Below are 13,720 nucleotides of genomic sequence, written 5' to 3'. Positions count from 1 at the left end.
ATACTGATGCAAAAGTCTTCAACCAGTTATAATGTGACTCTTTTTCTTTTTCTGTGTCTTGTGATCTTGTAATTGGTTTGATGCAGCCCACCACAAATTCCTCTCCTGTGTCAACATTTTCATTTCAGAGTAACACTTGCATCCTATGTCCTCAATTATTTGCTGGATGTAGTCCAGTCTCTGTCTTCCCCCCCAGTTTTTACCTTCTACAGTTCTCTCTAGTACTAGGGAGGTTATTCCCTGGCATTATAACACGTGTTCTATCGTCCTGTCCCTTCTTCTTGTCAGTGAGTTCCATATGTTCTTTTCTTCACCACTTCTGCGAAGAACCTCCTCATTCCTTACCTTGTCTGTCCACATGATTTTCAATACTCTTCTGTGGCACCACATGATAAACACTTCAGTTCTCTCCTGCTTTGGTTTTGTAACTGTCAATGATTCACTACCATACAATGATGTCCTCCAAAAGTACATTCCCAGAAATTTCTTCCTCAAATTAAGGCCTATGTTTGATACCAGTAGACCTCCCTTGGATATGAATACCCTCCTTGGCTATGTTGGTATGCTTCTTATGTCCTCTTTGCTTTATCCACCATGGGTTTTTTGCTTATGAAGTAGCAGAATTCTTTAGAGTTCATCTACTTTGTAACTACCAATTTTGATATTAAGTTTCTCAGTATTCTCATTCCTGCTACTTCTAATTACTGTTGTCTTTTTCCATAATCTGTACTTATTAGACTGTTCATTCCATTCAACATATCCTGGTTAAGTCTACTTCACTTTTTCTGAGAATAGCAGTGCCATTAGGAAATCTTATGATTGATATCCTTTTGCCCTCAATTTTAATCCTGCTCTTGAACCTTTCTTTTATTTCCACCATTGCTTCTCCGATGTATAGATTGAAATGTAGGGGTGAAAGACTGAATCCATGTCTTCCACCCTTTTTAACTCAAGCAGTTCATTCTTGGTCTTCCAATCTTATTGTTCCATCTTGTACATATTGAATATTACCCATCATTCCCTGTAGCTTACTCCTATTTTTCTCAGCATTTTGAACATCTTGCACTGTTTCACATTGTTGAATATTTTTACTAGACTGACAAATACTACAAGCATATGAAACTTCCTGGCAGATTAAAACTGTGTGCCCGACCGAGACTCGAACTCGGGACCTTTGCCTTTCGCGGGCAAGTGCTGTACCATCTGAGCTACCGAAGCACGACTCACGCCCAGTACTCACAGCTTTACTTCTGCCAGTATCTCATCTCCTACCTTCCAAACTTTACAGAAGCTCTCCTGCAAGGTTCGCAGGAGAGCGTCTGTAAAGTTTGGAAGGTAGGAGATGAGATACTGGCAGAAGTAAAGCTGTGAGTACCGGGCGTGAGTCGTGCTTCGGTAGCTCAGATGGTAGAGCACTTGCCCGCGAAAGGCAAAGGTCCCGAGCTCGAGTCTTGGTCGGGCACACAGTTTTAATCTGCCACGAAGTTTCATTTTAGTGCACACTCCGCTGCAGAGTGAAAATCTCATTCTACTACAAGCATATATTTTTCTTCAGTCTTTCTCCCATTATCAAGTGGAATGTTAGGATAGCCTCTTGGTGCCTTTATCCCTCCTAAAGCAAACTAATCATCATGTAACAGGTCCTCAATCTTCTTTCCCATTCTCATGTATATTTGTCTTGTAAGCAGCTTGGATGCAAGAGATGTTAAACTGATTGTGCAGGAGTTCTTGCACTTTATCTGCCCTTGATATCTACATTATTATGTGAATGATATTTTTCCAAAAGTCTGATGGTAAATCCCCAGTCTCATAAATTCTACATATCAACTTGAATAGTCATATAGCCTCACTTCCCCCTATGATTTTAGAAATTCCGATGGAATGTTATCTATCCCTTTTGTTTATTTGATCTCAATTCTTCCAGAGTAGTTTTAAATTGTGACTCTAATACTGAATCCCCTATGTCTTCCTTACTGCCTCCAGGGTCTTCTACTGTGAAAATGTTAAACAATTCTTCTCCCTTGTAGAGGCCTTCAGTGTACTCTTTACCCATCTGCTCTTTCTTCTGTTTTTAACAGTGGAAATATCATTGCACCCTTAATATTACCATACCTGCATTTAGTTTCACTGACAGCTGTTTTGACTTTTCAATATGATGAGTCCGTCCTTCTGACAATATTTTTTTTTTTTTTTTCAATTTCTTCACATTTTTCCTGATCCATTTCACCTCAGCCGCCCTTTACTTTCAGTTTATTTCATTCCTAAGTGATTTATATTGCTGTATTGCTGCCTTTTCTGAACATTTTTGTGCTTTTTCCCTTTTATCGATCAACAAAAATATTGCTTCTGTTACCCATGGTTTCTTCAGAGTTACCATCCCTGTACCTATTTCTGAGTGTCCAATATCTGTGTTTGCCATTTTTAGAGATGCCCACTTCTCTTCAAATGAACTGCCTACTATGATATTTGACCAAGCAAGGTGGTGCAGTGGTTAGCACACTGGACTTGCATTCACGAGGACAACAGTTCAAGCCTGTGTCCAGCTCTCCTGATTTAGGTTTCCCATGATTTCACTAAATCGCTTCAGGTAAATGCAAGATGGTTCCTTTGAAAGGACATGACCAAGTTCCTTCCCCATCTTTACCTTCTATGAGCTTGTGCTTTTTCTCGCATGACCTCATTGTGATATTCCTTATCATAATATCCACATCTCATCATTCCTGAGTCCTTCACTATCCCATTTCCTACCACACCGATTCTTCCATATAATTCTCTTAAACTTCAGTTTGCTCTGCATCATCACTAAATTATGATCTGAGTCTATATCTGCTTCTAGGTACACCTTACAATCCAATACTGATTTCAGAATCTCTGTCTGATCATGATGTAATCCAGCTGGGCTGTTCTTGTGTCTTTCTCCTAGTGTACCTCCTATTAAGAATTCTGAATAGAGAATTCTCTAATATGACCTGAAATTTATTACTGAGCTCAATTAGTCTTTCTCCTCTTTCATTCCTAGTGCCTGGACCATATTCTGCCATGATCCTTTCTTCTTTTCCTTCTCCCCCAATCACATTCCAGTCCCCCATGATTTTTGTCTCCCCATTACCATCTGAATTACCCATTCAGTATCCTCACTTACTTTCTCTGTCTCTCGGCATGCATAACTCGGCTTATGTTCTTGACATTGGTCTGCTGTCAATTTTGGTGAGAACAAACTTATCATTGAAGTGTTCACAGTAACTCACTTTCCCGCCTACCTTCCATATTCATAACAAATCCTACTCCCATTATACCTGCCTCATACTTGTCTGACCAGAAATCATTGTCTTCTTTCCATTTCATCTCACTGACCCCCACTATGTCTAGTTTGAGGCTTAGCATTTCTCTTTCCATATTTTCTAGCTTGCCTGCCAAGTTAAAACTTCTGAGATTCCACACCCCATACTGTAGAATGTTACCCTTTCATTGGTTGTTTTATCTTTTTCTCACGATCACCTCTCCCTTGGTGGTTCCCTTCCAGAGATCCAAATGGGAGACTAATCAACAATCTTGTGCCAATGGAGAGATCATCCTGTAAATACTCATATGTGTCTTTAATGCTGTGGTTTCCATTGCTTTGCATTCTCGTGCCATTGATAATAGATGATTCTTCACCTTTTTAGGGCAGTTTCCCACCCCAAGTGCAAGAGATTGCCCTGAAACTCTGTCCACCTCTTCCCCCTCTTTGAAAATGCCGTCGGCAGAATGAAGGTGACTTCTTCTGCTGGAAATCTTTCATCAGCATTGCTGATGATTTTTATTCAAAATTTAAGCAGTGGCTGGGTTCGAACGCGGGACTCAAGCCATTTTGATTACCATTTAAAGACACTACCCCCAGCTCATGGGCTGATGTATAGTATGAAGCACAATGTACCTTTAAATTTTAAACAAATAAAAACTTTTTTTATGACCCAATCCCCTTACTGGTTTGGTCCCAAGTGACACTTTTGTTTTTCTTAACTTTGGAAATATCTTGAAAGGAAGAAATTTTCTTTGAATGCAGAGGTTATCTGTGTTGTAAATTATTATTATAATTAATATGCAATGTTGTAACTTGAATTTTTCTGAGCAATAATGAGTTCATTGTGCATGTAGAGAAGTGCATTTTTGTTTTTTGTATAAATAATATCTCTATTACTTTACATAACAATTCAGCCCTCCCTCATACGAGCATTTCAAATCATCTTCTGAATCCAAGGTGACTAAAGCTATGGATTTCTACAACTATGTTTATTGCCCTCGGACTGAAGTCATAAACTCACACAGCCTATCCCCTCCCTCATATCACCTTACCAATAAATTAGTACATACCAAGTTGATCTGACAGCCCTATTTTCAAATACTCCAGTTACGTCACACTTTCTTCATAACTGATTTCACTGTGATTTCTTACTGAATATGGTAGTTCAGCAATGAAATGCAAAATTCAGAAAATTTGTGAAATTTTGATGTTTCATGCAGAGACTTTGGTTAATGTAGCTTGTTTCCTGACACCCTTGTAGAGAAACATTGAAATATTGTAAAAGTGGTGCCTCACCTACACTCACCTGTTCTGTTAATAAACATTCGATAAAGTCTAGATTTAGTATTTAGCAGTTAAGTATCTATTAAATGTTCAACTGAAATACACCCAGCAGTCTCATAAAGGACATTCATTTCTATTATTTTGCAACTACCTAATTTTGGATGACAATTACAATAGTCTGTTGATACATAAACCATTCAGAACCAGAACACCATTTAGTAATTGTTTAATCTTTAATGTTCCATTTGCTTTGCTCTGCAGTTTGTTCCTGCCAAAAATCGAGTGACTGCAGATCTGGTCTCATATGTGATGGCTGCAACTGTGTTTCTACAAGTAAGACACTTTTTTCAAAGTGCACATTAGTTCATCTTCTTGTTATCTTAGTGTTTATAGAGTGCTACAACATATTCAAAGTGAAATTTGTATTTAAAAAATTAAAAAATGCCATTTGTGAATACAGAGTTAGAGCAATTCTCAGGCTCTAGCCTGATTATTTTTCTGTCTCTGACCCATAATGAATACTTTTATCAAAAATTATTTAACGTCAGTTATGTATTTGTGAAAGAACATTGCAGCTTTCCTGTACCTTCATTTGAAACTTTCATTATTGCAGATTTAGATATACAAACTAATAAACAATTTTTTGCAGTGATTATCAGTGTAAACATTTATGTTATTTTCGGACAGACAGCCCAATTGTAGCTCTTAACTCATCTAGGGACACACTGTCATTAGAATGGTACCAATAATCTTCTATAGCTGTGCATGCTGGTCAGCTCATCTGCAGTTACATGTTCGGCCACAGAAGTTAATTGAATATGACATTATCATTTGGATCAATGACCATAACATGGTTGTTTGTCTGAAGACAACATTAAAACTGGTAATAACTGCAAAAGTTGATAGTGATTGTGACTGAAAATAATTTTTTTTCGTAGTAAGTGACAATTGCTGATGTTCCTCCATAATGTGATTAATTTAAACAAATACAAACTAATGGTAACTCTATAACTTCAAATAGATCTTTTTGCTACTGATTCAACAACTCTGAAAGTTATGTCCTCCCTAACCAGTTAAATGACAACAAGAAAAAAAGATTTGCTTTAGTCTACAGTCACACTTTTATTTTGTACATTTTCTGTACTAAGTACCATCACCAGACCATCCTACAATTTCTTAGATAGCTTTTACACTGTGACTTCCTTTTTTAAATAAAAAGGAACAAATATCTGTAAACAGGGGACTCTTATCACTTCTGCATGCATTTTTGCATCTATTTAAAGCATAGCATTGACCTCCATTTTTAGATTGTGATTGGGTAAGCGACTGCCTCTATTTTAAAACTGTACTTTATACCATGTGTTTCCCATAATAGGGTAAATATATTTTGTAAATGTTTCTTAAATAAAATTTTAACTGTGTAGTGTGATTTTACTGGTACTGAAGCCAGTAGTGAGCCAACAAAATAAAAATGTTTTGAACGTACTTGTCCTTTGAATTAACTGAAAGACGCATAATTGAACTCTTTGAGATTTTTTCAACTCATATACATGTTTTTATGAAAGGAAATAATTAGAAATAACCAATCAGTAAGAATAAAAGTATCAGATGTAGACAGGAGGAACATTATGTCTTACTGTTCTGAGAAACTGAAAGCAGTTTCCCCCAAATCAACAATTTGAAACATGGATTTCAACATAGACTGTATTTATTACCAAAAAAATCAACAAAACTACTTCAAAATCATGATCAATCCATCGCTCTTTAAGGTTGTTCTATATAAATTAACATTATGGTTGTTATTGTTATTATAATCATCATCCTCAAACTCTTGCAGACTGAATATATTTTTGAAATTGATTTGCAAATGTAGGAGAGGGTAAAATCAATAATCTAAAACTACAGTACAACACACTCAACTTATTCCAGTTTATTCTTTGGTAGGTACCGAACCAAATGTGGTACCATCTGGTTGTGAACACTGCCCACCTGGCATGTTATGCAATCCAACAACTGGTGCTTGCTACAAAGGTAGGACAAAATTTCCTGAGTCATTAACATTAGAAAACACAGTGTGTTGCTGTTTTGTTTCCTCTAAATAAGGGACATCCCACATTACCACTGAACAACTGAATTCTGTGAGTTCAGTTATCCAATTTCCTTTGCCCAACTCATACCTCTCATGCCAATATCACGTGCTGTATGGTGAATGAAGCATTTTCTAAGTTGCAATATGTTACAAAGGTGTACTAATATATACATGGAACAGAACAGAAAAGGTAACAAACTCTAATTTTCAGAATTATATCACAAAACTGAACCTTATAATTAACTTTAAAATGATTATTTTTTCCTTTTTCAGATTTAATTTCAGACACATGACCATTCAGAAACAATATTTTTGGAACTGTATGATCTTGGGTCTTTTCCTAAAACTCATTTTTCATTTTGTAAATATTTTCAGCTTCTTTTCTCTATCATATGGAACTCAGTCATCACAAATGACTGCTTGAGAGTATAATTTCAAGAAAAGTTTTAATGATTTTGTACTTGGGAGCTTTTTTTCCAAATCATTCTTGCACACATCAAACTTTCCAATACATTATTATGCAACAGCATTATGTTGTGAATATTACAGTGAAGCATTATCACCATTTTTGGTCCACATTAACCTAAAATTTTTCACGTAAGCTAGACACTGTCCAAACTGTACACATTTGCTTATCAGTGAAAGTTTGTAAATACACATGCATGGACACTTTAATCAGCATTTAGGAAGGTGTGGTGTTGCATTTTAGCTTTCTGGGCATTGTAAACCAACAAGACATTGAAGCACAGTGTTTGAAAGCAGTTTGCAGCTCTGTGTACATTTCATGGCAACAAGCATGTCTTGCAGGTTTTGCGGTGATGGATTGTTGCTTTGAATACCAATGGTATACTATAAGCAATGTAAGCATTCAGCTGTATCTAGGACTGCAGTGGTGGGAAAAAGAAACCATAGTAATATTCTCAGGACCTTGACAAGATGCTCATCCAGTTACAAAAATTTAATGAAACTTATGGTGAGATGACAGTTATGGTAGGATTCTGCAAAAATAAGTCTAGAGCTAGACTGAGTCACATTCAAACATCAATATAATTGCCTAAACTCTACTCCATATGATTTTATTAGGTAAATGTGTGTTCAGAATTCATATCACACAATGTAATATTAATCACATTACAGCTATTCAAACTTAGTGTTGTGCTGATAATTTATGTATAAGTTTTAATGAGTTCATGTTAATATAACACTGCATACAACACACATAATTTTGCATGGTAATTTACATGACAATCCCTGGGCAAACCATTTTTTCCTACATGTGTGATTCATTTCCCTAAAAGAATAAAGAACTTTGGTTGTAAACTTTATTTAGAAATAATACCTGAGATTGCAAAGGGTAAACATGTTACCTGTTGATAAAAAATAAACTGAAACTTATTTGCATACTCCTGTGAGCATGTATTTCAGTATTTTACATAAACAGAACCACATGAAACACAATTTTTTATATCAATATTCTCAGATCCTAAACCATTCTGAAGCAAGAACTGAGTTTGCTAACTGCAGTTATATAATGCGCAGTTATATAATGCTGAATGGAAGGAACTTCAATTTTCATTTTCTCATTCATCTGAAGTTATAATAAGTAAATATCATTGGCTAATGTAAAGAATCAGCTGCAACAAGGTGCTTTCATCTGGAGACAGCACATAATCTTTAAAAAATTGGTATACCAAATTGCATGAAGTGGATATGAATAATTTGATGGTAATTTATGCATAATACTGTAATGCTTGAAAATTGCATTTAAAGTATATCATGCCTCCTTATTTACCACACATCTGCATTTTTTTCTGAAAGACAGTATGATCACAGAAAAGCAATACTACATACACATTTTAAGAAGGTATTGAGTGACATGACTGTTAGGGATAGTTGAGTTGTCCACCCAGTATTGCATGATTTTTTACCACTGCCAATGATAGCAGGCAGACAAAATTATAGTTAGCGCATTTACTATGCTAATAAATTAAACAATTTCAAATTCAATTTTCCCAAAACATTTCAGCAATTACTAACTTCATGCCTCACTTCCAGTGTCGTAGAGGTAAACACACTAAATATAGTATTATCTGCCAATTGCAGTTGGCAGCAACTGGAAAGCATTCAATATCAGATGATGGCATTCAATGCCCATCAATTAAGCAGATCCCTTCGATCACATCAGTATCTCCTTACAGTGTTAATATGATAGATTTATGCATGTAACCAATTATTGCATCATAGCCAGTTACAATTGTCTTCATGCACTGCTGTATTTTGAATGGAAATGGATCAATTTTCTTTAAAATAAAAGTGGTCCTATAAGAAGACTTATGGTACAGCTCCCAATGGTCAGGTATATTGTTATAAAGATGTACCACACTGTGCCTCTTTTTTTTCCTTCATAGCTTTTTTTTTCACTTGCTTACTGTGAGAGTAGTTTTTCACATTATACAAATATTATATGTATAAAGACAAAAAAACTATTTTATTCACTCCTACAAATCTATTCTTTTCTGTAATCATATTGTCAACAATATTATTATTATTTTATTAAATAATATTTTAGTGACTATCTTTATCAATTCAGTATCATATTATACATTCAGAAATATTTTGTACAACTTGTACAGTAGGCCTAATAGCATGTGGGACAGCAATATATTCATCTATAAACTCTAGCAACAGTTTCCAGTACAAAGACTATTGTTTAATTAGTCGCTTTCGCATGATAAACTTTTTTGGTGTTGGCTTTTGCCTGACTGCTTCTGTGCTGTAAATGGCAAACTGCTTGTGTGCAGGGATTTTTTTTTTTGTTCTGGGCATAATTAACTTCTATACCTAAAATAACATAAATCCAATACTGTAAATATAATGTCTTTCTTCATTAAAATATATTGTTTCCTAAATAAAACAGAATATTTGGAATAGAAGAAATTGCATTCTGTATTAATGTTTACCTACTTCCTCTGTCCTTTAAATCTTTGTATATTAGAGTTATAGTTGACTTAAATTGTAGTTGTACATATATACTTTATCTCAGAACTGTCTTTGGACTTAATTTTTATTCTAACAATTTAAAATTTCTTTTAAAATTCACTCAGCAAGATTAACAACTTTGTTTCTTTTTTTTTTTTTTTTTTGCTTTTACTCATCTATAGTAACCGACGACCAGGAAAGTGGCACATCTATCACTACACAGCCAAGCCCGGGCATTGTGGAAAAAGGAATTGAGACAGTAACCCCGACAATGACAGAAATAGGTGAAACAACCAAACTAAACACTGAAGGAACTGCACAAACAAACACAGTAGTACCTACCATACTTAGCATGGATGAGGAAAACACGACTATAGAACCTCCGTCAGATGTGACTTTATCTGATAATAAAGTTTCCGACACAGGACCTCAAATATTCTCTACAACAGAAATGGCAAGTACAACAGCAGTAAATACAGAAATATTGCCTACTTCAGGTGACATTGAGTCAACACCTAATGAAATGACAACAAAGGCAGTGTCTGTGGGAGTGACGGAAACGACACAAGGTGTACCTCTTATAGAATTACTGCCAACAGAAACGGCCACACAGGAAAGTTCAACCAATGAAGAGGTGGTTACTGTTACAGCTATTCCGGAGGCACAAGAACCGACATCTGTTCCTGTTACTATGCAAACAGAACTTTCTACATCTGGCCTGGTAACAGAAATGCAGGATTTTAGCACAACAAAATCAAGTATGGAAACAGAATCTGTAACTAAACTACCTGTAACACAGAGGGAAATCAATTTTGAGACTCCAACAGATTCTGAATCTCTTATCACAAAAGTTGCAGAGGTGACTACAGCAGCAAATGATGAGAGTTACTTTGAATCAGTGACAATTACTACAGAAACTTCCTCTGGGAGGGACTTAAATTTTACAACAACTTCTATGAGCGAAGAGGCAAGTTTAACAGAAATCACAACAGCAGGGACCACATTAGTGACAACCAGAGAAGACACAAGATCAGGAACCACAGTAGTGACAACCAGAGAAGAATTGTCAGAACCACTAGTACCATCTACCACGGACATATCAGAACAGCCAATTACAAGTCCTTCACCAACAGTTACTGAGACAAAAATTTTAGATGCCCAAACTGAACCTGCAAAGGAAACCACAGAAATGAATTATAACAACCAAGAAGTTACAACACAACGTGCTATGAATCTGATAACAGAGCCTGAGTTTTCTGAAGGAAGTACAGAGACAGGTACAACACAGCAACCCACAAGAGCCCCAACAACATTCGAATACACAAGTACACCTCAGCAAGAGGCAGCAACAGAAGAATTACCAAGCAGTACTCAGGTAGAACTCGGAGAAGGTATGACCACAGAAATACCGAGACAGGTTTTTGAGACAAGACAACCAGATGAAAGTAGTACAATGCGCACAGAGTCACAGGAAATGACAACTGAATTAAATGATGAAACCACTACTGGCGCATCAGACACCAAGGTGAATGATATAACTGATGTGCCAACAGACACAACTCTGCCAACTGCTACAATTAGTTTCACACAAAATATAAATGACAGTAATCAAGTTCCAACAACACTTGCTCCTGACATCACTATCACAACTGATATTTCCATAAATACCACTCCAAGCCTAGAAGCTACAACCAAAGATGAAAATGCCTTTCCATCTGAAATTAGTACTACAACTGCAACACCAGAGGTTTTCACAACAGACAGAAACCTACAAGTGGGCCAGTCTACTCTGCAGAGCACCACACAAGTAACCACAGAATTCTTTCCAGTATCAGAGGCCACAACAGAAAATATTGTAACTGAAACAGAGATTTCACCACGTGACATAGGAACAACAACCACAGATTATCAGACTACAATAAATAACATTGCAGAAACAAGTACTCGTGCACAGGACACTGAAGGAACAGAAAACGACATACAGACCAGTACCTCATCTGAAGGTGCTGTTGGCATAACTACAGAACAAATGCAAACCACTAAATTCAAAATGGATGAAGTAGTAACTGTGACGCAAGAAACAGAAACCATAACAGAAAGTAGGATTAATATCTTGGAAGATCAACCAACAACAATGGAAGCATACACAATTAATCAGCTTACTGGAAAAGAGGACGAAAGTACAGTAACAACTGAGGCAAGCCCATCAACATTTGAAACAACTACAATGAATGAACAAACAACACTGCTGACGGAAGCAACAACTCAGACAACAGCAAGTACAGTTACAGCAGAAGTACAGCCTGACACAGTGACACTCACTACCACAGAGCCCACAGATGGTTACAAAACAGAATCATCAGCATATGAGACAACAACACTGCGTAATGAATTGACAGTAACTGACACAGAATCCTCTGTAAATGACTTGGAGACAGAAAATCCAAATACCCCACCTAGTGTAACTGAATCACCTCTAACAGAAAGTAGTGCAGGAACCACAACAACAGCTGAGAGTATGCTAGAACTGACATCAGAATTTATGGAAAGTGAGACAGTTACAAGTACAACAGAAACATCTACTACTCCATCTGACTTTGACAACAGATTTGAGACTACTACAACTATTCCATGTACTGTTGACAAAGACTGTCCTGAGACTGAAGCCTGTCGGGATGGCCTGTGTCTCAATCCTTGTGTGGGCACTTGTGGATCCGGTGCCATATGCACAGTCTCAAACCACACCACACTTTGCACTTGCCCAATCGGGCATCCTGGAAATGCAACCGTGGACTGCCAACGAGGTACTAAAAAATTACTGAAGCCCATACTATTAATCAGTGAATACTGAAAACAATTATTTTGTAAATACAGTCGTACTTCAGTTCTTGACTATTCCTGTCTTTCAGAATGATTTCAGTTTTCTACCTTGTCTTGTAAAATACGTGAATTTCTTACTCTGTGCTTTCAATGTAGTGTACTTAAAAATGTAGTACAGTCCATTCTTTTGTGGCACTATATATAAAATTGCACTTAAAATAACTTCTCTAAAGCTGAATTTCACTGTACTTCAAAAAGTGGAATAGTCAGTAACACAAAACTAGGAGTCAAATATTTCTTCAAAAACTTTTACACTATAACAAGTAGTATATGTCACATTTAACCTTTAAATTGTTTTTCTACCTCATATTTAAAAGAATGAGGATAAAGCAAAACTGTAGCATGTAAATGGTGTATATAGTTTACTTGCACTAATAAAATGCATGCCATAAAATAATTCATAATATGCTAACAAATTCCCAGCACTTCTGTTTAGTCACACTAATGTAGCCCTTCTCAAATGCTCCTCCCAGAACCCACAGGATTGCCGAAGGCACCCAGCCCCTGTGAATCTGACAATGACTGCCTCGACTCGGAGGCATGCTACGGGCAGCTGTGCCAAGACCCGTGTGAGTTTTCCAAGGCATGTGCCCCCACTGCTAAGTGTCAACCAAAGGCACACAGGCCAGTCTGCACTTGCCCCACTGGCTACGAAGGCGATCCTGCAGTAAAGTGCTTCCTGTCAGAACCATGTAAGAAAACTAATATTTTTGCAGGGGTATCTGGTTTCTCAAATGGTAGATTTCATGAAGTCCCTAAGTGAAAGTTTATTTCTCCTATGTGAGGTTGTCTTTCCAAAGTGAATATGGCCGTCTTTAGACATCTAAAACAAGAACTGGGTGATACAGCCAGTTACATCACATGACAATCTACCATTTGGCCGCTGGTCCCCTATTAACTTCAGCAGCTAATCATTAAACAAACAAGGAAAGAACCATTAATGTCATGCAGAAATTTCGGAGAATATAACAATGAGTATCAAAACAGTGCTTCGGCATGTACCCACCATTAAATAATGGAATTTATGTATACTTAATGGTTCTGTCTAACATCTGCTGCATACAGTAATCAAAGGCAGTAATATTAGTCAATATTAAATAACATGCTGAATAATCTGCAAAAGCTGTGCTTTGTCTGACAGTACCACAATGGTTTTACAGTTCCTAAATGAGTAAAAATTAATTTTTAGCATTTTATGTACAATA

General features: G+C 36.5%; 1 protein-coding gene across 1 annotated transcript in view; it reads left to right on the top strand.

The window, feature by feature from the left end:
• LOC124594527 overlaps nt 1-13,720 on the top strand; it is a 605,846-nt gene that overhangs the window by 310,202 nt on the left and 281,924 nt on the right. Inside the window, exons 50-53 of the mRNA XM_047132903.1 lie at nt 4,829-4,900; nt 6,512-6,598; nt 9,818-12,439; nt 12,989-13,207. Coding sequence (XP_046988859.1) covers nt 4,829-4,900; nt 6,512-6,598; nt 9,818-12,439; nt 12,989-13,207 — 3,000 coding nt within the window. The remainder of the gene's footprint in view (nt 1-4,828; nt 4,901-6,511; nt 6,599-9,817; nt 12,440-12,988; nt 13,208-13,720) is intronic.

This window comes from Schistocerca americana, chromosome 1 (genome assembly GCF_021461395.2).
Source record: "Schistocerca americana isolate TAMUIC-IGC-003095 chromosome 1, iqSchAmer2.1, whole genome shotgun sequence".
In the NCBI taxonomy this organism is placed as follows: domain Eukaryota; kingdom Metazoa; phylum Arthropoda; class Insecta; order Orthoptera; family Acrididae; genus Schistocerca; species Schistocerca americana.
Note: the sequence above shows the minus strand (reverse complement) of the source record. Positions and strands in the feature narration are given on the sequence as shown.